Below are 25,376 nucleotides of genomic sequence, written 5' to 3' on the forward strand. Positions count from 1 at the left end.
TTCCAAAAATGGTGGGATGCTGTGTAAAATACAGTATAAATAAAAACAATGATGTACCGCTATTAAATTCATAATGAGCTAATATTTTACATGAAATGGTAAAATGTCTATATTCTATTGAAAATAATAAAAATGGGTTTGTGATATTGCAAATCATTGCATTGTTTTTAATTTACATTTTAAGCAGCATCCCTTTGGAATTGAGGTTGTTAGTCTCATAAAATCCCCAAAACATAACCGCATTTGTTAAAGCCAAAAAACAAAAAAAAACTTAAATGATTAACAGGGTCAATACGCCATATCAGTAAAGGGAGGGAATGACTATGACATGTTTCTGGAGCAAGTTGTAGTTGGTTTTAACTTTCTGTCCCTCCCGGCCTTCTTTAGCATATGACGTCAACACGACATCCCGTCACCAAGACATGACATATTCAAGTGATGCTCGTAAGACTTGATTCAAAACTTTGACATTTTAAAGTACGGTGCGATATATGCTCTAAAGTTTTAATGTTGACTCAAAACAAACATTTTAGACATATTTTAGACCTAAATAACTCTTCTATTTGTGCTGAACCTAAGAAAGGAAATGTAAAGTATTTGAATGTTAAAAGAAATGTCATGTAGTGGAATGTATCAAGTTAAAGTTGAGCATAAAGTGAAAAGAAACAAGCCAGCTTATGCCTGAGCAGACAGAAAAAGCTGCCATTTCTTGAAATCACCCGCCCGCCCCTCATCTCCCCCTCCGACGCGTTTTTTTTCCTTCCACCACCTCCAAACGTCATCTTAATGTAACTATAAATGAGGAACAGAAAGAATTTTTTTTGCTTCACAGGTGAAAACTATATTAGTTGCTACCCATCAGCAACACTGCGCTCTCCTGTCTATTTTTTTTTACTAATTTAAAAGAGTATTTCTGCAGAGTTACTATTTCGCTGAATCTTAAACTGCGTCCATTCCAATCTTTCCGACAGCACCTGAATGCAGCAGCAGAAGCTCATCTGTTGGACAGGGAAACTAATCAGGAGCCAAGTAAAGACTTTTCAATACTGCTAGCTATTTGGCTAGCACGACTTTAAAGTCAGAGCTTCAAACGACACAGGAGGACGGACTTTGTTTATGACACACAGAATCTCCTATGTAGAAAAAACAACACCCCAGCTATGTTTTAGAAGCAGTTTTCCCGTTGCGCTTTAAGTATAAAGCGAACAGCCTCCGGCCAGCCAAAGCTTGTGGCTAGCTCATTAACGTTAGCGGGGAAAAGAAGTGCAAGTGGAGGCAAGAAAATGGAGCTGGACGACGTAGTCCTGTATCAGGACGACTCCGGCAACTCTACCATGATGTCCGAGCGGGTCTCTGGTCTAGCCAGCTCGATATACCGAGAGTTTGAGCGGCTCATCGAAAAGTACGACGAGGACGTAGTGAAAGAGCTGATGCCGCTGGTCGTTGCCGTGTTGGAAAACCTGGACTCGGTGTTCGCTGTCAACCAGGAGCGCGAAGTGGAGCTGGAGCTGCTGAAGGAGGACAACGAGCAACTGGTCACCCAGTATGAACGGGAGAAAGCCCTGAGAAAACACGCAGAAGAGGTGGGTCTCTCTGTGCCATCGCAAAAACTAATTTATGACTCGGATTATAGATTATGAACTGGTATTATGTACTTATAATAAAAAGATTAAATGCCAGTCTCAGTTGGAAAAGCCTGGCTTTTCATTTCACATAAGTACACATAAAATCTCAAATTTCTTTAATTTTTTCTGAACTATTTTTAGATCGACATACATACTTCCACAAAGTTAATTTCTGAGGAGGAATTACACCTTTAAACTTATTATAGGTACTTTGAAGTATCCTCTGTCGGGCAGTTTGGCGTAAAATTAAATAAATAAGCGGTAAAAATTGACTTTGATTGGATAATGTTGTGTAAACAATTACAGCTGCACTAGTTTGATCCCTTTCCTAAATGACAAGTCTGCAGATTCAAAGAAAATAGTCCTTTCTGTTAGAGGGGACTCATCACAGTCGCTGTGCATGTGCTGCAAGTTAGTCATTATGGATGCATCTCTTGAGGCTCACAAGTCAGTCAAGCCTCAGATTAAACCAGCATTTGTTTTCCAGGTGTCGATTTTTGCATTTAACAAATACAAGTTTCAATCTCAGTGATCACATAAAGCTTTGTGTCTTGACAGCCCATCTTTGCTTTGCGGTCCATCACCCCACAGAGGTGCATGTTGGCAAAAGTTGTACATTTATGCACAAAGCTGTCTCACTTTTCCACATCTGTGCCATAAACCAAGACAACAGATTAGAAAGGTCACACCAGCAGCATGACCTGCAAAGATGCAACCAGGGCATATTATAAGGTTTCCAAGCCTTAAAATAAAAGTGCAGGATGCTCACAATTCAAAAACTTATCAGACATATTGATCGCTGACAACTGTATTTAAAAGATCACCATGAAATCATAATCCTTGAATTTGGGAATTATGCAGCTTGAGCACAAGTCTTGTTCGAGCCCTCATTTCTGTATATTTTGCTTCCAGGGATCCAGACTTTCCTGTAATCTTTAATGTGATCTTGAGGTTTTCTGGAGGTCTTTTGAAGGAGTTTTTCTTTGGCTGCATATTTAAAAGTAATTTTCAGTCCAGTTAATTCTCCCTGACCATTTTCAGAGAAATGTGTTTTTTGTTTAAGGCACTTATCTATGAATTGGGAGCTTATTTCTTTAGAGGGGTGGATTTTAAAAATAAAATGTCAGGTCTAAATAACTATCTGCACCTAATGAACAGGATTTGATGAAAAAAAGGAAAAAACAAATCCAGCAACGACCTGATGCAAGACCTGAGAGATGCATCTGGACCTTTAGCTGATCCATCTACTGTTTACCAAAGCCTCCTCAGAAATGGTCTCCATGGAAACGTGGCTGTCAAGCCACTATTAACCCTCAGAGGTTGATGATCATGACAAGGTGACCAGATCATGTAATGTTTTCAAAGCACAATAACAAAAAACCTCCCCCAAAATAACAAAACAATCAAGTTGCTTAGACCACACCTGTAAACTTTATCTGAAAGTGCAGATTTAAAATTTTCTTCCAGGTTTTGTTTGATGTTGATAGACCATGTAAAACCGAAGATAGTTTCAAATTAATGGTACAAAATATTTATCCTAGTGTAAATAATAGATTAAATAATTATTGTATATTTTTGGGGGTAAAAGAAAAAACAGAGCCCAGACATGAGTTTGGTAAAGATTTTTAATGTGCAATAAAAATTAAAAGTATTCAAAAACTGCCAAAATAAGCACAAATTCCTAACAAAAAACTCATTGACAACAAGTCTGATGGACTGATGAAGAAACAAGATGTGACTCAAGAATTTGGCAGATGCTGAGACATCAGTTTGACAGGATTTTACAAACCTCATATACTGTATTTCCTTTCATGTTTGCACGTGTTTAAATCACTGCCTGTATTTCCTTTAATCCTGGCAGTATATCATTGAATCAAGTCTATTTCTTTGTCATTCAGACGGAAAATGCTGCTTCTTCAAATAACTAGTTTGAGGTTATGTTTCAGTATGTTACAGTGGCTACTGACAAAATAATTTGCATTTATTTAGCAGATTCTTTTTAATTACGTTAAGGGAGCAATTCAGGATTTCAACATGTTGCCTAAGGACAATTTTAAAGGGGGGCTGGGGAAGCTGGGAGTCGGTTCTGCTGCCACAACTTGTCACCATGTCGCTTGAGTACAGCTCACTAAGGTTAAAATTGATATAAGCCATGTTTTCTTCATTTTTGTCTTGCATGATGTCCTTTAGATCAGTGGTTCTCAATCCAGGTCCTCAGCAACCATTTCCCCCAAATGTTGGATTCCTACTTGAACAAACATGATTTAGACTAATGAACTTCCCCATCGAGTTCTTTGCAAGCCTGTTAACGAGCCTTTCATTTCATTGTTTATCTAAAACAACATTGCTTGATAGTAAGGGTTTACTTTTAATCTGCCTTATTTTTCCACCTGCATGTTATGATCTCCACAGAATTAGTCACCCGGTTTAGAGTTAAAATGGCTATAAATGTTTATATTTTTTTCCCCATTTTGACAAAAGCAATATTGAAAGATAAATATCGTCTTTATTTGGGATGCATTCAGGAAGTCACATCGCTGTACATGTGCATTGTTTTTCTTTGACATTTGCCGTGACAGTTTAATTTTGAATGACAAGCTCAACAGGTCACAGAGCATTGCGTTAATAATTGATGTCATGTTATAACATGTTGCTGTAGCTTTTAAAAAAGACCTGAACACAAGGGATTTTCCATCACACGGAATATCAGTTAGTCATGTTGGTGTGATCGTCAGTCAGGATTTCATCTTGGGTCTCGTTCTTGTTTTAGGACGTAGCAGTTTCAGCCTTTTTTCTTTTTTAAAGGGAATCATTAGTGTGTCTCTGCATCTTTTCTGATGCTTTTCATGTGATTTTCTTTTTTAAAATTTTCCCACATATGGACAGAAAACCCATCTCTTGCACAATTCAATCTTTCCTCAGTGCAGGGATCCGTTTTTGGCATTTACTGATGCCAGTGGCCAGGGCGGGGGATGTTGTAAAGACTGCACAAGAAAGGACAAGCATAGCATAAAAACAAACGTCACGGTTTTACATTAACCATGCTCTTAAATTACAACCTCGCAAACGCTTAAATGCCCAGCTCTACTAATTGATTTCTTGTCTTCAAACAGGTTGAGTCAAAGTAAAAAAAAAAAAGACTAAATATCTGGGAAGAGCGACTTCTTCCTCTCATGCTGAATTGAGGCTGAATACTTCAATGACTCAGAGTTGCCTCTTTGGTTATGTGAAAGAACCATGAGAGGACCCAGCCCTGGTTGGCCATCACTAACATCTGACTTCTCTGTAGAATAGTACTAATATGACTGTTACAGGTTGTCTCTGTAGCTGAAAACTGCTTTATATCTTCAATAATGAAAGAGACGTCAGCACAGTTATTTTTTATTGTTTTTTGTGTTGATGTTTTTATCTGGAGCCTGTCAAAGAGAAATTTCTGTCACTTGTGACAGACAATAAAGATTCTTATCTTATTTAAACGACATAATTAAGCTCATGGCACTGTTTATAACCTGTTTTTTCATGAAGTTGACTCTCCTGATAAAGCAGAAATGTTTTGGAGTTTATTCCTAATGGTTATCAGTGCGCTCAGAGCTGGTGGTAATGGGTTTTTTCTTTGTAGTACGCATGCTGAACAGGCTTCTGTTGTATCAACCAAATGTATCGAAGCAAACAGGAAATGCTGTTCACTTTGTGTTGTCATTAGCATATTGGAAAGAAATGGCTTCTTGACAGCCATCCTTCCACTGAGACCTTTCTGATGAGGCTTTGGCCAACAGTAGATGAATCAGCTGAAGGTCTAGATGTATCCCTCAGGTCCTGTGACAGGGGATTTTATTCATTATTTATTTTTTAATACATAAACGTCAGATAATGCTTGTCTGCAGCAGACAGTTTTTAAAGTTGGACATTGCTTCTTTTGTCCAGTTTGGTGTTTTTTTTTTAAGGACACACTGGTCACCAAGCTGAGATATACCAAGATCTTTTCATCTAATGGCTCCTTGGAAATCTTCTTCTTGTTAGGGTAAAAATACTGTTTTGTCTGTCAGATTGTGTTGTTTTTGCTTTTTGTTTTAGATGCTATGAAAGCAGTTGGAAATATCTCTTTGTGGTAGGCTACTTTAAGCAAAGGGCCAAACAATACATTTAAAATGGTTTCATTTTTCTAGTTGTGTATAAAGACGCTGGTTCATCCCCTGAGTTAGCTGTATGTTCCTGCTTGAATTCTTCATAGGTCTGAGTTAAAGGGATTAAACAAAATGACAAAATCTGGAAAAGATCAAGGACACACTGGCTTATTGAAGGGAAAATATAAAGGGCTGGCACAGAGCTGTATGTCGAGACTCTATAGAATGTTTAGCTAAAAAAAAAACAAAAGTCTATTTTCTGATGTACAAATATCTGTAAGAAGGTAGTATCACCATTTCTATATATTAAAGTTCTAGTAGATTAAATCAGTTGTAGTTGTACTTGGTTCAGTAATTTTGACTTTCTTATATGTAAGTTTCAAAGTTAAAGTAATGTAAACTTTCTGTGGATATTTGAAATTTGAGTTTATGCAGGTACCACCAGAAATAACACTGATTGGTTCCTCTTAGTGCTGGGCGATATGGCCTAAAAATAAAATCTTTTTTTTTTTTTGATAACCAAATCCGATTTCTGATTTTAATCAATTTTTTTTTCTTTTCTTTTACAAAACATAAATAAACTTATTAAAAACATCTATTTGTTTATATAGATGAATGGTAGCAAAAATAATGCATATAATGTCATAGCTTTCCCACCATATAAACAACTTCATATCTTACATAGAAATATGCAACACAATGCATCCGTGATCTCTTTCCATCTGGATCCTTATCATACAGGATCCAATGCAGAAATAATTCCCCTGATGAAGGTTGTCTCTTAACTAGAATTTGTGGGTTAAGTTGACTTCTGCATCTCGTAGAGAGCAGCATTTCTTACTGCAGTTATACGCACAGCTAAATCCCAGGCGTGACTGAAGGGTCACTACACTGAAAATCTGTCAGACAAACACCATTCTGGTGTGGAGGGAGGGCTAAGTCTGCTGCTAACTAACTATGGTAAAAAATCCTGATTTTTCATAAAAATAAATCACCAGAAATGGAAAATTCGATTTATCGATTTTATCGATTAATCGCCCAGCCCTAGTTCCTCTGCTCACTTCTTCTTCTGTTTCTTTAAAAAAAGATTTCCCCCATCTGAGCCATAAAACATCACCCATCAAAGAATTTCAAGAGAACTGCTTGTAAAAAAAAAAGAGAGAGAATAAACAAGAAATGAAGTTTTGTTTGTCATAGATGAATGCAAAATGGATGTTTGTTTGACAGTGTCAGTACAGTGAGTAGGACCACTGATGGTGGTGTTTCTGTTTCTTTATGCAGACATACACCTGCACTACCCTATGTTTAGGCTGTGTCTTTCCTCATCTGTTGCCACAAAAAAGCAATTTGATAACACACTCTGTCTGTTTAAAACACTGTGTGTCACACAAAACTAAAGCCACGGCCCATTCAAAGCAGGCTAATGACCTCTGTGGCACAGATTCAGTTGCTAAGCTGCTTATTTGGACAATAAGTCACTAGAAGCAGATTAATCTTACCAAACAAACACTGTTTATGAGCCAAGTTGTGTTTTCTCTCTCTGCTCTGAGCCCAGAGAAATGTGTTTCTTTACTGGCTTTTCCCAGTAGAGGAGAGGAAAAGGCATGGCAGGAAATTCTTTGGGAAAGACAGAACTTCCCTCAGGTCTTTTGTCAGGGTTCTCCGCTAACCCTCGAAGGACCACAGCTTACTTGGACATAATGCCAGCTGATTTGGCCACCATGCATCAGTAACACATACTAAGAGATACCAGATCGCAAGCTTAGTTGTTTATAGTGTGAGCATTACTCATTTGACTGCTGAGGATAAGAATTATAGAACCATGACTGAGGTTTTTATCCATATTAGTGGTTTTACTCCATAAAAGAGTGACATCAGCTGTCTGATCCAGAATAAAATATTTCACTAAATGTTACCTTACAATATGCACAATCTTGGCGTGCATTCAGAATCAGAATACATGATTATTATTAATAATTTTTCAGTAGTTATTATTATTCACATCTATTAGTCCATTAGACTTGGTACGATTTGGGGTTGCAACATTCTTTTGGTCCAAGTTTGCTTTCACACTGCACTTAGTCAAATGAACCGGACCTTTTAAATAACGTATCTAAATCCTAGCGGTCTTGGATTGATCATAATTGTGTCAGAACTTTTACAGAGTTCTTCCATGTCTGACTGCGAGCCATTTCTCCTGCCCATCGTCCTACATGCACACGTGTTTTGGTTGTATTCTGCTTCTTGAATTTGCTTCTCTTCAAGCATATGGAGTCTTACACGAGAAAAAAAACTTATGCCCAGATGATGAGAGACCAAGTTACAAGAACAAAATTATGTCATTTTTTTTTCTTGAAGCCACCAGAACAAGAACAAATTTCTCTGCTCTTGTAGGATGTATCTGCCTTTAGTCTACAGTGTAAATCTTTTTAAAGGACCCTTGTGACCCCTCTGGCTCTTCCTCTTGCACCACCATGAAAGATCCCTGGGAAATCTTCAGTGATTTAGATTCTTTATGACTTAAAAAATCCAGATAATTCAATCAGCTTTGTACAGACAGATAATGAAGCTGGTTGACTTTTATCACCACCCCTGAGAGTAAAAGGTCTTCATCCATTTTGGTGGCAGCATTCATGTTCTTCTCACGATAAATTGGAATTTATCGTTTTTGTTTAAGCTGTGATTTTATATAATTTAAGATGTGGACGTCTTCATATATATTCTGAAGATTCTCAAAGTTCTGCAGCATCTCTCCAGTAAATACAGCCTCACTGAGACTACATCCAATCATTAACTTTTATTAGCTGTAATAATCAATTAACTGTAATGTAATTCTTGTATTACGGGGCACAGATCAATCAAATTTTTAGTGCATTGCTTTGAAAATATTGCATTAAGATGAATGGGTTGTGTAAATAATGCACATTAATTTTCTTTTGATCAACTAATCCACTGATGAGCATGTTATTGCAGCTCTGAGGAAGACACTTGAGTTTGAGATTTGACTCCTTGAAAAACCTGCAGATAATATGCAGAGCACCTCGCTAATTGCAAATATTAAGATGGTTGACGCTGTAACTTTTGATTTGTGCAGCAGTTCTGCAGTTAGTTCATTGTATCGGATGGCCAAGGCCTCCCTCAGCCCAGCTATCTTACATGCCCGAGCAGCATCCTGAGGCCAAATCCACTAAAAGGAGCTTATTTTACTCTGTCAATTGAGTGCCAATACAGTGGAGCCCTGTCTGTGTGGGAGTGTGTACACTTGTTCTAGATTCACATGTGTTTGTGTGTATTAGAGTGTGGGTTGGTGCTCGGTGGACAAAGGCGGCATTATAGATGCAGCATTGGGGAAGAGAGCATGTTAAAATGGCAGAACACTTATTCTCTGGAGCGTTGTCATATGCACAAGTCTCTTTCCTGGGTCATATGAGGAGCAGCATAGCTAGAGAGAAAGATGTGGGAGCTGTCCTAATGAATGTGTTAATGCAGGAAGTGGACGTTTCATAGGCTTCAGTTTGTGTGTCATTTTGTTAAAGTGTATTTTTCTCTGAATTACTGAAGATCTCACTTAGAAATAGAAGACGTTTAAACTTCAGAAATGGCTTCAGCTTGCCCAACTCTGTTAGACTTATATACATTTACAGATTAGAGTTTCACCTCCATTCCCATAAACCCGTCCATCTGCAGTCTAGCCACGTGCTATGTTAATGCTCTTAGAAATACAACATTTTCCTTGTAAACATACTAACTGGTTCTTAAGTAACTCTCTGGGTTTTCTTGACCTTCCATACATCTCTCAGCAACATGGTTTAAATATTGAGTTATTTTCAAGAATTGCATTTTGAAGCCTTTAGTACAAACTCAACAAAATTTCTATCAATACAAAGTGCCTGCCTTTGTTCTGACTCCAAAAAGAACAGATTCAAAGATGATAAGTAAAGCGCCCTGTGCTGAAATAGTTTGATCCCTCGGGAAGCGAGAGGCAGTTCACAAATGAATGACTTGTTTTTAAAAGACTCACAAAGGCGTCTTAATGAAACACCTTTGTTGGAAGCCTCTGGCCTCAGTGTGACGTGTATATGACCAAGGAGCTTTTGTAATCTGATGCCCAGGTGACCCTCATCTCTTTGCAGATAGCTGTGGCCCAAACCGCTGGGCCTCTCCTCCCCAGAGAGCACCCACATCACAAGACCACATGTTTATATGCCCTGCTTTAGACGCCTGACTCAGCTGATCAGCTTCAGTGTCAATACAAACCAACCAAACAAGGAGGTGACATTGACTCATAATGCTAGTTATTAGCATTTAAAGATACAGCTATTTGCAGGTCTGAACAATTTAAATGGCGATGCAGATGCTACTACTACTAATTTCATGTTTCTATAGAAGACAAAGAAAACCAGGAGATGGTTTCCTCAGTGTGGATGTAGAAACTCTAGCATGTTAAGTCACACAAGCAGCAAATGAATAGTGGACTTTTTTAAAGGGATTGATTTGGTTGAGTGGATAAGTGTCTGTGCCGATGCTGACCTTTCATTAATTATGTTGTGAATCAGCCGTGAAGGAACTGGTCTGCGTTAGATATTCATTCATTGACAGTATGCTTCTAAATCAACTTCAGTCCTGATGCGAGGCATGTGCTCATATGCACGTGTGTATTTTTTTTTAATGCATTCATTAACATTTTTTTTCCTACTAGCACAATAGCCCATCATCATTATGAACATGGTCTCAAGCTGAAATCTGTTTTTTGGGCAATTTTGTCCTTTTAAATGAAACTCAGTGTTAAAACTGTTTGCTTTGGTATTTTGGTTGTGGTAGCTCATTTTCACACTGGTCATTGAACATTGGCTTACAATTCCATTAATGTCTATACCTGCTTATTCTAATGCAGGGTTTGGGGTGGCTGGACAGGCCGCCAGTCCTTCATACAGAGAAACAAACAACCACTCACACTCACTCTTAGAGAACATTTAGAGAGTCATTCCTTGGTCCTAGGTAAGGGAAAAGGTAGAGAATTGTTCAAAAAGACAACCTACGATAAGAACAATGGATTTTACTCTCCTTAGCCTGGATCGGGGTCACTGGGTCCCCTGTCTGGAGCCAGGCCTGGGAGCAGGAATGATGGTGAATACTTCTTGGTTTAATCTGCTGCCCCTGTGACCCAACCTTGGATAAGCAGGAGAAGATGGATGGACGGACGGACGAACGAAAAGTCTGAAGCTGTAGTCGCTTTCTGAAAGCTCCTATAAGTATCTTAACTTGTGAAAGACCCATAGTGTGTTTAAAAGACCTCGGGGTTCCAGGAAGTATGAGGCATTTTTCGGCTGCACACTTTACTCACCCATGTAAAGACTCCGCCTCATGTTACTCAAAAATAACCACATTAACTTCCAAACTGAGTTCTGGACATGGCTCAGGTAACTGCTTAATGTAAACCTGGAAATTTTGTCTACTCAGGATGTTCTATAAAAAGTACAAAGCATCACAGTCTATTTGCAGAAATTCCCAGCTCATTATTAAGCATTTATTAACATAAATACACTAGTAATCAATGCAAGAGTATTGTATTGTAATCCTCTTCAGCTTTACAACAAGAGGAAACTGTTGGCATACGGTAGTAGATGTCTACCCATAGTACCATCTCTAGATTTCAAAATAAATATGGCAACAACTCATTTATGGGCCGGAGTAGTATTTTGGTATGTCACTTCTATTATAATTTGTTCCTTCACAGTTCAGTTTCTCTTCAGAGCTCATTTAATTACGAGTAGATCAATTTAATGTACTCATAAAGCAAAGTGTGAATAGCCGTCAGGGAGCAGTGGTTGAGGTGGGGAACCGATTAGATTTGTTGGCTGATGGCTAGAAAGTGTTTGAGGAGCTGCTCCAACTGGCCTTTCAGTTTCATCTGATTTGCAGTTACCTTGCTGGGATTAATGAAGTAATCAGATTAAATCAGTAATCAGATAGTTATCATTGTTAAATGGTGTTGTGAATGTTTTATCTCACTTGGTTGTTGAGTATCCATTGAAAAAATAAGGACTGAGGTTAGTCACAGCTGGTACTGTGAAGACTGATGAAACAACCATGACAATGATACTATTTTCATTAGAAAATTGTATGTGTGTGTTTGTATGCACAGACACAAAGCCTGTAGTAACGTATCTGAAACTAGGGATGGGAATTAATAAGATTTTATTTATCAATGCCTTGATCAGTTCTGTCTGTCAATCCGGTTCTTTATCGATTCCCTTATTAATTCCTGGCCAAACCACAGATTTATGGTGTTAAAAAATTGTCTATTTAATATCTAAAAAGAGTAAACTGAGTTTAAAATCTTTGTCAACGCTTCACAAACAAGAAAATTAATCAGATCAGTACTATCTTCAGTCTGATCTGGATGCCAGAAGTATAGACCTGCTCGGACAAAAGGAAACTAATACGTCACTTAAAATAAAAACTCTGTAGAAGTCAAGTCAACCAAGAATGCAATAAAATAAACCCTGACTACTGTATTGTGACGAGAATTCCCAGGATTTCCAGCCTCTCATGGCGTCCCCCTCCCTCTATCACATCTAATCACCCCGCTAAACGACCCGTTGTTTTTCACATCACATACTCATCCCAGGCTTTTGACTGCACCTCACAGAAATGCTCACTAGCTACGTTTACATGGAGTATTTTAATCCCATCGAACGTCCAGTCAGAATAAAAATGCCTCATGTAAACATGTCAGCTGATCTGATCGGCTTCGATTGGAAAGATTTTTCAATCCGATCGAGAGGGGTGGTTTAAACCTCTTTACGATCGGATCAGCTGGAAAAAATGACCATGTAAACACTCATTCCGATCATTCTGTGGTGCATGTTGCCTCTGAGCATGCTTGAACCACGTGGGGTTACGTGATGAGTTTCAGAGAAGACTCGAGCAATGGCAGCAGCAAAACGGTGACAGTGTTTATTTGTCGGCACTGATAGAAGTATTGATTCCGGTGTTTTGGGAAAATTAGAACTGGTTCCAGAGTGGAACTGGTTTTCGATTCCCATCCCTATCTGAAACGCACAGATTCTAGATTTATCCCATGCATCATATCCATTTTACTTTCTCACATGTGTACTCGTGTCATATGTCATAGATGGTGCTGATTGCGTGCTCATTAACCCTGATGCCTTGTAGGGAAATTAGTGTATTTAGGTGTATTTATTGGGAGTATTTGGCTGTGATTGTGCCCCACACATGAAAATTGGGAAGGAATTGTGTTTTCAGTAAATCTTGACATTCTTGAGTTGCATCATTTGACCTATAACTACAAGATTTGTACCATAAACTTTTGTTCTAACTTATTTATTCACTTCATTCTTTAAAGTGAAACACATTTTTCCTGTAATTTACCATTTCTTTACAGGAAACCCACTGAAGTTTTGTAAAAATGAAGTCAAAATGTCCCCATTTTAGCCCCTCCCCCACAGACCTCTATCCTTGTGTAAATCATGGCTGCAAAACACTTAATTTTTAACTTAAATGGTTATGTAGTTAATAAGAGCCCCAGAATGGTTGCAGTGAAGAAATATTTTCCAGGAGCGTGTCTGTGAGTAATCCTAACAGACACTGAAATCCCTGTGACAAAAAATTTTGTAAACTCATAAAAAGTCATAAAAGCAGTACTGCCCCCACCCCCTCCTGGTCATAGCAGGATAAAATCTGGATTTTCATCATGGTTTGCATTTATTTGGAAAGTCAAATCTAGTTGATTTATGCTTGTCATATGGTTTCCCACTGAGCAACAACAATGCCTCATGACACAAACCAGAACAAATTTAGAATTTTTATTAAATCTGTCAAATTTCCAGATTCCAGGTCACTGTGACACAAAATCTAAACAAAAAAAGTAAAATAATAATAATAAAACGGCTACTTTGTTCTGGTGTAAATAGTAAGGATTTCTGCCTGCATGCCCATGACAATAAGTGTGTTTGTTTGTGTGTGTGTGTCTGCACGTTTGTATGTATCATCAGATAATTGGACTGTCTCTTATTTCTCTCCTCACATGTGCGGGACATTTCAGAACATGACTGACAACCTGCCAGTGGAAGTTCACATGTATTACTTCTGTTTAATCAGTGACATGATGCTAAATGTCTGTTGTCTTTGTATTTATCTGCAGAAGTACATCACCTTGGAGGACTCCCAAGATGGCGAGAAGAAGGATCTCCAGTGTCGAGTGGTGACGTTGGAGTCTCATGCTCGACAGCTAGAGCTCAAAACTAAAAACTATGCAGACCAGAGTAAGTCCACTTCATGCGACATCTGTGGTTGCTCTATTATTGGACAGCCGGAGCAGAGACTGCATGAGCAGCATCGACAGATTGCTGGTCTTGTGACCGTGATGTGCCAGAGGGTAGATGGACTTCAGTGTCCCTGCTGAATCAAGGCCATAGTAACATACTGTGAATGTTTGCTCGCCAAGTCTGCTAAACGAACTCTAATTGAAGACTAAACATCAGCCAGGCCAGGAACGGTTGACTTCAGAACAGTTTTACCCTCATCAAACTTTTCTTGTCTGTCATTTTTGTCTAGATTCTTTATTTAATTTATTTCAATTCAATAGTATTGATCTGATAACCAATAGTAAAAACATCCACATGCCTGAAAAGAAAATGTAATGAGCATTTGTTATTTTCTGCATCTGTTTTTAAAGTAGAAACTGATTGAAATGTGAGGGAGTTTGGTTGTTTCCAGGGCATGAAAAGAAAGAAACCCTCATGATGTGTGCATGACTGTGCTGTTGACAGTGTGTTTGTTCCCCCACAGCATCATGACGTACACCAGTTAATATTACACTGAAGGGAAATTTGAGAGTTCTCAGCTACTTTCTTTTTATTTCCACTAATGCAACACTTCCCCTTTTATATTTCTGTCTGCTTTTTTGGTTTAGTCTCTTCATATCTTTCTTTTTGTTACTTTTTGCCTGTTTGTGTTATATCACTAAAAATCACATAAAGCTTTGACAACTGCAATCTCAAACACGCTCTGACTTAAAATAGCTGTCTATTCTTTTTAATATGTTGTTTTTTTGGATTGGGGCAAATGAAGACACAAAAAATGTTAAACAGATTGAGTGACTTTGTTTTTTGCTCTTGTCCTGCTGATTAATCTTTTAACAATGACATGTTTATCTCCTGAATGAAACTCTATATTTTAACACTGCTTCCATAAATAGCGCAAACTCTATTTTAATTCTATTGGTTATGTTTTCTCTCAGCTGGAAACATCAAGGCTTTGCATGTGGGGCTTTCACTTCATTTTTCTCTGCACATCCCTGTACCAGACCTGAGCTTTTTCTGCTCTACTCTTTTATCTCTGTTTCCCCAAAACCCAACAATCAGTTTTCATCACGTTACACATACAGCTGGTCTACGAGCATCGTTTGTGTTAAACATCCACGGTTTCAGACTTCAGTAAGAGGGGAGCCCTATCAGCTCTGCGGACTCTCTGGGAATCAGATTCAGAGGAGACTTTTCATTTTTACCTCTCGACGCACTTGCCTCTAAATAATATTCGTAACAGCTGCTTTGCTGTTTAGCCAACCAACTGAGCCACCCGAGACACTCGAATACAGGAAGCAGTAAGTTGTGGATGGATAAAGCTGAGATAGAAATTTATTTTGATCCATTTAATCTTGGTTTTTATTCCTTTTGCATAGCAAAAGTTTATTTTTCCAATTTGATTTAAGAAAAAAAGAACAAAAATGATATTTCGGTTATTTTTTTGTTTAAGAGTCAAAAGGCACTAAAATATCTTCAGAGCTCCACAATAACAGAGCCACGGAGCTGAAATGTTTTAGACTGAGATTTCAACTTGTTTTCAAACACTAGAATGATGATAATGAAAACTTTTGGTCTCATAAATAACTAAAAGAGTTGAAAATTGATCCTGTTCACGTCCCACAATAAATCAAGGGTTTGCTTGATTTATTGTGGCCCTCTGCTGGTTTGAGATGGCAGTACCATGAAATACCTTACTGAGCGATACAGGATGGAAAATGCTGCATTTCCCATTAACTTTTATACAGAACAACTGCATAAGAGTATTTAAGTTCCATTTTGTTGTCGGTATATATATTTAAGTTACTGTACAGTTGTTTTTTTACGGTTGTAATACTTTCTTTCTCATTCAGTTAGCAGATTCGAGGATAGAGAAACAGAGCTCAAAAAGGAGTACAATGCTCTTCATCAGAGACACACTGAGGTAGGTCGGTCTGAGATTAAATAAACTATTTAGTTTTATGTTTGCTATGGCCTTCTCATAAGCATGTAGTGTTCTCATACATGAGCCAGGCTGTGGTAAAATAAAGCAACGCAGGATAACCTGTTGGCTAAGATGGACAAATCGTGGCATAACTAAGGACAAAATGATCTGATTTTATTTAGTGTATTTAAGCTAACACAGCACTTTTTTAAGTAAGCCTACATCAGCCCCAGTATCGCTGCTTAAAATCAATTACACATATCTAAGTGCTCTGTCTGGGTAAAATTATAAATGAAGTCCCAGATGTTAACTGCTAAACACAGCACCATGATGACCTGGTCTAATCTGTAATGTAAGGCCACTTGGTGATTATTCACAAGTGAGCCTGGGATTAATTTACTGGTTGCCCACAAGTGCACCTGTTATGTTTTTAAATGCACAGAATGCAGAAGAAATAGTCAATATATAAATGAAATACTCAGTAATTGTCATTCTACTCTGTTAACAGGAAATATCTTAATATAAACCTCTAAATACAAAGCTTAAGTTTTGGTCGAACAAAATAAAATAACACAATGTTAAGTTTAGGTTTATTAATGGTTACACAGGTGACTTCTAAATTATTTTACATTTAGAAGTAAAAGGCTAGCAGCAGGCCTAGCAGTTGCTACTGATTGTTTGGTCCAGCTCAGTCATTTCTCCATTATATATCACTAACAAATGCCTCCAAATGTCCAAACCAGCCACTCAACCTTCTGCATCCCAGTGCCAATAATGCTAATGTTGAATAGAGGGGATGACAGCCTATTGAAAGTAGTTACCTACACACTACATTATGTTTTGGTTCTGGCTGTTACTGTTGTGCCTGAACAGTGTACTTAAATGTGAGTAACAATACCAGTAGTGCTCCTGATAAGCTTTAAATGCATTTGGTCTTAATTTGCAGACTTAAATCAGTGCATAGGGGTACTTTTAATCATCTTGTAATGTACATCCAGTATATTATTTACAGCTAAACCTATAATTACATGCATCTCCTGTCTGCCTTCCAGATGATCCACAGTTACATGGAGCACTTGGAACGGACTAAACACCAACATGCAGCAGGATTAGCAGAGCCCTCGGATACAGCCGCACCAGTTAGAACACGGTTAGAAAACCACAACTCTTGTTTCTTACTTTATAGACAAATCTGGTGGTTGGTGTGTGAGTTCTGTCATCTTGCTGCCATTGATACGGTGGCAAGTCGTAATTCCCAAATGTCTGCTGCTGACAGTGACAGCGACATGGATAGCTGGACCGACAGCAATGCACAGCAGTTTACAGATGAAGGCATCTTACCTGGTGATCTCAACGTTATTCACTGTTTCATATTGGTTTAGCACTGATTAGATCCTGATATTTGGCTGGACTCTAACTCTGCTTTGTACAACACAGTTTGTTCATCTAAATCTACTGTGCCTCATTTACCTTCCCTTTGGAAACAGGTGATTGATTGGATTGATCGTGGTTGTGGCCTTTAGAAATCTGTCTCTTCCACACAAATCTATAACTACTAATCACCACCAAGGCCTTTTTCTTAGGGTCGTTGATTAACTTGAATACAGCAACCTGGTCTTGAATCTCTCTTACTCATTAAGAAGCACTTTTTAAAGCTGATTTTCTGTACAGTAAATTACCATATTTAGATTTGTTTAACAGATATGAACTCTTGTCATTTGTAGAATAAAATTCTATAAATGACAAGTATAACTGATACCAGCACCCCCCAAACCTAATTGCAGCTGTTGTGAATTTAGTATACAGAATTATTCTGCCTCCTCTTTGTCATGCTGACCTGTTGGCAAATGCAGATGTAAAAGAAAATCTGAAATGATGTAGTATTCACTGCTGTTTATGTTTATATGTTGTTGTTGTCTACTCTTGGACAGGTTTGTACTGGGAAAAAAAGTTTCGCTGCACCTGTTGCAATGACAATAAAGTTTCATTCATTCCTTGTGCAAATTAAGAAAAACTTTTCAACTTACATCATGTGCAACAGGTCAAGTTGAATCATTACAATCATTGCTTCTCATTCTCCTTAAAACGGACTTGGATTATGTTCTTCCAAGCGCCGTTTTTTATTGGTTAATTATATCTGGGGAATGCCTGATATCCGATATTTAGTTTTGAAGCCAATATTGCCCGATACAGATATCGTGGCGATTATATTGTGTATCTCTAATTTCAAGTCAAGAGAAAAACTAAAACTGCTTAGATGAAAAAAAAAAAAGAAGAAATTGGTTGTATATAGTAATTAATACATTTGGATTTTGACATGCTGTGTAAAAGAGGGGTGCATATGACCACAGGTTGTCATTAAAAGCTGCAGGAAGCACTGAAGCTAGAATGTAGTGGGGCAGATCAGGGACACCGTGGATGCTGCGTAGATCTAGGAGATGCTTTGTTGCCTGTAATCTGCTTCAGTGGGTTGATGAGCTTTGTGGTCCATTGCTCATTTAGCAGAGTAGATTATGACTGAGCTCCATGCTGCAGGCAGCCAGGAGATCAGAGGACTCTCAGCATTGTTTGTATGTCGTTTTTTCCAACATGTGGTTTATACAGAGATAAAAGTCAATCCCATCTGTTAACATCACTATCGAGTCATTGCTGCAGCCTGCTGGGAAGCATCCCAACCCAAAATATCTCCACACTTCAGGCTTGCTTTGGGTAATATACAATATTCTGTTAGTTCCAGATATCAAAAAGCTCTATTTTAGCAACATTCCTTCTGTTACATTTCATGGAGGGTTTCTACTTCATTGTCCAAGTCTTCTTTACGTTTCTTTTTCTGGTTAAGTACAACGTTGTCATGACTCTATTTTGCTTTGTTGTTCATCCAGTGTCCACAGCCATCGTAATGGGTCATTATTTCCCTTTTCACAGTGCAGAGGGTCCTGTTCAGAAATGTACTGTTCAATAATCAGATCAGACTTTTTTTGTTTGGAATATTTGTCCTGATTGTGGCTATTTTTAGAGACAGCTGCTGAGCTGTGATCTGAAGTTGGCAATGTCTGTTGCTTTTGTTTGTCAGCTGCTTTGGCCAGGAATGAAATATGAGACGGACTTAACCGAAACAAGGCTGCAGGTGTGGATAGTGTCTACTCCTGGATCCCAAAAACATGCCTGGACTAGTTGTGTTTGATTCTATAGCACCAGCACCTCCTGAACAATATCATAAGACTAGGGGAAAAAGTACAAGTATTTACATTTTGCACTGGTGAATCACAACCAGGTTTCAAGTAGAACTTCAAAAAAAGGGACACAAATTTAAAGCATGTAATTTATTGAAAACTGCATTTAAACAAGATGTTTTTCAGTTAGTTAAAAGTTTAAAAAATATGCAAAATTCATGACAATTTCCTTTTTGCATTCACCGTGTCATGACCTCCTGACTTTCTGTCTGAATGTGGCAGCATCGCTGAGCTGTACAAGCAAGTCCTCTTGCAATGCGCCATCGCTGCTGAGGTTGGGTGCAGTAAGATAGTCATTTTAAATTTTTTAAAAGTGCATGAGGGTTATCTCCCTGGAGACACAGGCCGATCCTCAACCCATATTAAGGCTCTTATTGATGCTGTCTGCAGCCCAATAACCATAAGATGGCACCTGCTGGAGATGGGCCACATCTCCTCCCACACCACAAACTTGCCCGTTTGGACTTTGCAAGGAAGCACCAAAATAAGACACAGAAAGGTGGAGTAAAGTTTTATTTTTGATGGCATCTAACATTACTGGCATGACAAGGCGATCCCACTGGAGATGTTTTCTACATGGCACAGTGAAGGAGGCTCCATCACCGTCTTTTCCTTCAGTGGAACAAACGTCAAACAGCAGCTGGCTTTGAGATGGTGCAGCAGGCATCCCTCCCGATGACGCTCTTTTAGACCGTTCCACATGTTCCTCTGATTTAAATCCCACAGAGAACATTTGGGGATGAACGCTGCCATCAAAATAAAAAGTGAGATCACATTTTCCATGAAATGGTAAAATGCCCATGTTTCAACACCTGATATGTTTATGTTCTATTGGGAATAAAATATGGGTTTATTAGATTTAAAAATTATTGTATTAAGTTTTTATTTACATTTTACACAATTTCACAATTTTTGGGGGAATTGGGGTTGTAGATGCTGTTACCCTTTTGAGGATTAATAAAATTCTTTCTAGAAAGTTGCTTTGGTATTCATTTTGTGTCACGATAAACCATTAAATCAATTAAATTGATTCAAAATCTGTTTCAAGGTGAAAGCAGCACAGATACTTTTAAAGACAATGGTCACTATTATTTTAACTTTTAGATGCATTTTGGACAGTGTCGTCCACATTCTGTATAGCACCCTCATGTGGAAACACTTTTGGGTCAGGCTCCATGCTGCAGCCTGAGAAGAAGCATATGGAACAAGCTGCCTCAGCATCCAAAAGAGAGAGGGAGACGAAGAGAGACGGAGAGGGAGGGGTGCTGGCTGGGTGCTATGACAGCAAGAGGGCAGCGTTGACAAGTGTTCTAGACCGCACAGCGGATGCTACGTCGCATCTCACCAGATCATAGGAATAGTAAAGGAGGAAGGAAATCTATTGTCAGGGGAGAGGAGCTGCCACCGGCCTCTCCCGGCTCTCTGTGGATCGCCCCCTGCTGCTGCTGCTGAAGCCATCAGGATTACTGTTGTTGTGGCTGCTGCTGACACATTGAGCTCCAACTCTTTCTGCCTCCGCACTGAGCTGCAGTGTTCAAGCCGCAGGGACAAACCATCTCTGCTGTACATGCACTAACAGCAGTACAACCAAGGCAGCTGATCGTTTCTCCTCCCTTCTTTCATCAGCAGCACTCTCAAACCTCTTGGTCTGCCGAGAGGCACTGGGTCATGAGCCAGTGGGGGCCATGAGCCCCGGGTGTATGCTGCTGTTTGTTTTTGGCTTTGTTGGGGGAGCAGTGGTCATCAACTCTGCTGTGCTGGTCTCTCTGTCAGTGCTGCTGCTGGTTCACTACTCTGTTTCTACCGGAGGCTTACCTGCCCTGCCTTCCTTCCCCTCCTTGCCCAGACAAAGCAGGTACTAACTCTATCCTATTTTAAGTTCATAACTGTGTGAATCAGTTAATCTTTGCGTCTGTGGGTTGTCTTTGTTGCCCCAGCCAGGTTGTAGCCATGCAGTCTCCTCGTTGCTGCCGTGTTGTGTTACACACTGAAATTAGGTCAAAAGAGAGAGGTACAGCTGACATGAGTCATTTCTTGACCACATCCCATTTAGATCATTGAATTTAATTCAAACTTGTCACTGTTTAGTATTGTTTTAATAGATTTAAATATATTTGTTTAAACTCAAGCTGATATTGTTGAGCATAATGTGTGATTTCATTTAAATATTTTCTCTCTGCTCAGTTGGATAATCACGGTTACCATCGTGGTCACTATCAGCAGCCTTCATTTGACCCTTTCCTCTCAATATGGTGGTGTGGCCATTGTATTTGGGCTTCTGCTTGTCATCCCTCTTTGCCGGCTGCAATGTTCCCCACGGCAGCCATTGTTCTGATCCCTCGGTTCGATATTTTCTCACACCTAAAAGCTGCTGTATGCTTACTCAGCTATAGTAAAAGCCATAGTATGCGTGTATTTCAGTGGGTTATTGGACATTATTTGTCTTTCAGTTCATCCAGTTAAAAGTATGCCTCAATGTCATATAAACTGCTACAAAAAGAGATTTTGAAGCAGCCAGTTGTATTTTTCCTCCCACTATTTCAGCTCCAAGGTAGTCTCCTCTCAATCTTGTCACCAACAGGTTGTTTTGTCTGATTACATTATGCTGATCTGCTTCCACGGCACTGGAAAATGGACGATGTAGTGCCCATTTAATTTAGCCGAAGCAGATTAATTAATTTATATGAGCGTCCTTAGACGTAGTTAAATACCGTAGCTGTTCAAATCACTCTGTGATTTGATCACATGGGGAGTGATACTAAAAGCATTCAAACTAATGAAAGATGTCATACTTGGTTTGTGGAGCATCTTGCTAACTATTCTTTCTCCTTATTGCAGGCTATAAATTGTGTTTTTGCATCATACTGAGCATCTTTTCTTTTTCTTGAGGGCTCCTTTTGCCATCAGAGGACATCTTCTTACTATTTGTTGCTGTAAACACACAAAAGTGTCTCAATTTCAAATTATTAGATGGGTTACCACAAAATATTTGATAAATGCTAATGATACTCCACAAATTTATTTTATTAACTTTAATTATCTTTGTCACCGCCAGCAGGGAAAAGTTCATTTCTATAAGGTTGATTTTTATTAATTTTTCCTCAGAGGATGAATCCTACTGACTTTGATGACCTGACTTTTCCTGTGGTGCTACGAACATGTTTTGTGTAGTTTTCTGTAAAATGAACCGACGACCAATAATTGGATTACTCTGAAATTTGGTTCACACATTCAACAACCTCTTATGAACTTTTAGAAGTTGCTTGTGGATCTTCACCATGACATTTTAGTTTAATTTTGAGTTTAATGACCTGATAGATGCAAAAGGAAAGTTGTTGTCATTGACTTCAGTCACACTTTGTGTTTATTGCTCATTAGCTAATGCTAGAATCACCATTCAATCAGCTTATGATTCAGATGGTTGCTTTGCAAACAATGAAGAAGAAAACTTGATCATCTGTTGGTTAAAAAAGGTCAAATTCTATTTCCACACACAAACCAGGCTTTTCGGGCAAATTAAGCTTGTAAAGATGCACCAACTTTTGCACATTTTCTCAGTGACGCATCCCCTACCGATGTCTAATCCAGCATCCATCTTGCATCCTACCTAAGACAGTCTTATCTTGACTCCCGTCTCATCATTCTCTGTTCTTTCTTTTCCTCTCTTCCTCCAATAATGTCCTCTGGCATTTCTTTGCTGAATCAATCACAGTTCGTGTTCAAAACGGCCGGTTTTGCTAGTGATGTGGTACATAAAGTGAAACTGAGCTGCATCGTCATGCAGCGTCCTGCAAGAAAAAGTGTGATTTCCTAGTCCTGGGAAGCTGCTGGGCAGCGATGGCTCCAGAAATGAAACCAGTCTATAAAACCAGAATTTTAAGGTCGGAAAGTTCCACGGTGCTTCTTTAATGAAGCGGGTAGCGGTGGGATTTCCCGCTCATCGTATCTGTTATGTTCATGCCTCCGATGGTCTGGGTGCTACACCTGCGTAATTTCAAGTTTCACCTTTTGCGTTCCTCAACATTGTGTTATTAACAGTTAAAATGTTCAAACATGGTTAAAATCTATGTTTTTAATACATCAGCGTAGTCGTTACGGTGGATCTCTAACACAACTTTTTCTACCTTCTAGAATCCTAATGTTCTGAGCTAAGATGGCGAATTTACAGTAGTAAATAATACACTTGATTAAAATCTGCATTTTCACTGACTATTTTTTACAAACTGACTCTGCTCTTCAAGTGTAGCTTCCATAAAAGATGCTTGTGATTTCAGTTTTTATTAATTTTTTTCTTAATTGAAGAATTATCCTTCCTCTTGTTTTTCTCCATCTCCAGGAAGGAGCGTCCCATTTCCATGGGAATATTCCAGCTCCCTGGGACTGATGGTATGACCCCTGAATTCCATAGAGAACCTGTTGACCCATCAGAACCATGGAGATTCAACAACCTCAGCCATCCACGGTCCAACACCAGCCTCAAGGTATAATTTTACCATTAAGTCCTGGCTTAAAACTTATCCTAGTTTTGATATCAGCAGGTAGGAAGTAAAAAGTCACTGATCTTCCCACGGATCAGGCCGGTGACATCACCCCTTGTTCACTCTAGAGGTTGTGGAAAGAAAATGCAAATACCCCCTGCCAGCAAACTCAAAAGAGAGAGTACATTTCTCTTTAGAGAGAATGGATTGTTCAGTGTGTCCTGAATTTTTAGCAGCTTGTAAGCGTGTGTGTGTGATGTGATGGCTTGGAGCCCAGAAGCAGGGGAAGTGGTACCATTCTGGGGCCTGCCTTTAACCTCATGGGAGGGTGGAAAGGACACAGTGTCTTCACATTGTTGCTGTTGGAGACCATGCCTCCAGCAAGGCTCCCGCATGAATATTAATGATCATCTAATAAGTATTCCTTGTATTTTTCTACTAGTACAGCTTCACAATGACGTTGCATAAGTTGGGAACAACTTTTGACTTTTGATTACCTACATTTTTATTCAGGTTTAAGGACTGTTTATAGTTTAATAACTGGCAGCCAACATGACCTGCAATTTGTAAATTCTTTAAATTAACACTACATAAGTTCCCGACCTTAAAACTAGGAATGCACTGATCCACTTTTTTCACTTACAAAACAGATATCTGAGATTTAGTATTAACCGATATCGATCCGATTTAGAAATAAAGCACTGAATTACCCAACAAATGATGTTTTATTGTGTGGAAAAGACTGAGATCTTTCTTTTGTGCAAGGCAACATCAGACTTGACTTAAAAATGTCTTTCATAATTTTTAAAAACAGATATAAATATACTCAATTACTTATTTTAATTGACATCTATGCACCAGTACAGCCATTTTAAATAAACGTTAACTTGGTCAAACATGTAAAAGTATAACAAAACTTCTCCTGGTTCATTCAGTGCCAGTAGGAGTAAAAAAAAAAAACAAAATAAAATAATAAAAGTACTGAAACTAAACAAAAACAATAGTTTGACTACCTTGATTAAACCACCTGTAAAAATAAACAAAACCTCTTTGAAATGGTTCAATCAGTTCAATTAAGAGTTCAAAATCCAATGTAAAATAAGCAATAAAGGAGCTGAGATTAAAGGGTAAAAAACAAAGCAACAATAGCTCCACTAGCGTGGTTGGTAGATATTCAAAATAATCAGAAATCAGCTCTTTAAAATGGTTTAGCAATTATAAATTATAGTGTTTGTATTTATTTAATCTCCATTATCTGTTGGAGTACAGCTATTCTATAATTTCTTCATCCACCGTCAACATCGGTGTAGTTTTATTTAACATTTACAGCTATTCATCAACGTTTTCACCGTATCGTAGCAACCTGTGGTCTAGCATAGATTTAATCTGCGGTGACCTGCTCAAGCAGATTTCTCAGCCTTCTCGGAACGTTTGCTGTGCAGGTTTTCCATGTAGCCGATGAATGTGTTGGCGGAGGTAGTTCCTGATGGCCGATCCCTTAGTCGCTCCACTTTAAAAACAAATGTTAGCACATTACGTCACTCAAAGTGCACAGCATAGAATTACACTAAATAGATCTGTTCCTATGGATCGGGCCCAAAGTCACGATACCCGATGCAGAAATTTCTTCCGATACCAAAATCGGATTGGTGCATCCGTACTTAA

General features: G+C 38.6%; 1 protein-coding gene across 6 annotated transcripts in view; it reads left to right on the forward strand.

Annotated features, from left to right (window-relative positions):
* The first annotated feature begins 902 nt into the window (after positions 1-902).
* The window catches only part of spag9b (sperm associated antigen 9b), a 54,863-nt gene continuing 30,389 nt past the window's right edge, over positions 903-25,376 (forward strand). For 2 of the 6 annotated variants that reach the window (XM_041973745.1, XM_041973746.1), the window contains exons 1-5: positions 904-1,583; positions 13,917-14,037; positions 15,930-16,000; positions 17,053-17,150; positions 23,570-23,714. In XM_041973745.1, the coding sequence (XP_041829679.1) occupies positions 1,284-1,583; positions 13,917-14,037; positions 15,930-16,000; positions 17,053-17,150; positions 23,570-23,714 (735 nt within the window). In that variant the 5' untranslated portion in view covers positions 904-1,283. Of the gene's footprint in view, positions 1,584-13,916; positions 14,038-15,929; positions 16,001-17,052; positions 17,151-20,572; positions 21,089-23,569; positions 23,715-25,376 lie in introns of those variants that run through there. The other 4 variants (XM_041973747.1, XM_041973748.1, XM_041973749.1 and 1 more) reach the window with 4 other exon arrangements.

Source organism: Melanotaenia boesemani, chromosome 21 (assembly GCF_017639745.1).
Source record: "Melanotaenia boesemani isolate fMelBoe1 chromosome 21, fMelBoe1.pri, whole genome shotgun sequence".
NCBI classification, from domain to species: Eukaryota; Metazoa; Chordata; class Actinopteri; order Atheriniformes; family Melanotaeniidae; genus Melanotaenia; species Melanotaenia boesemani.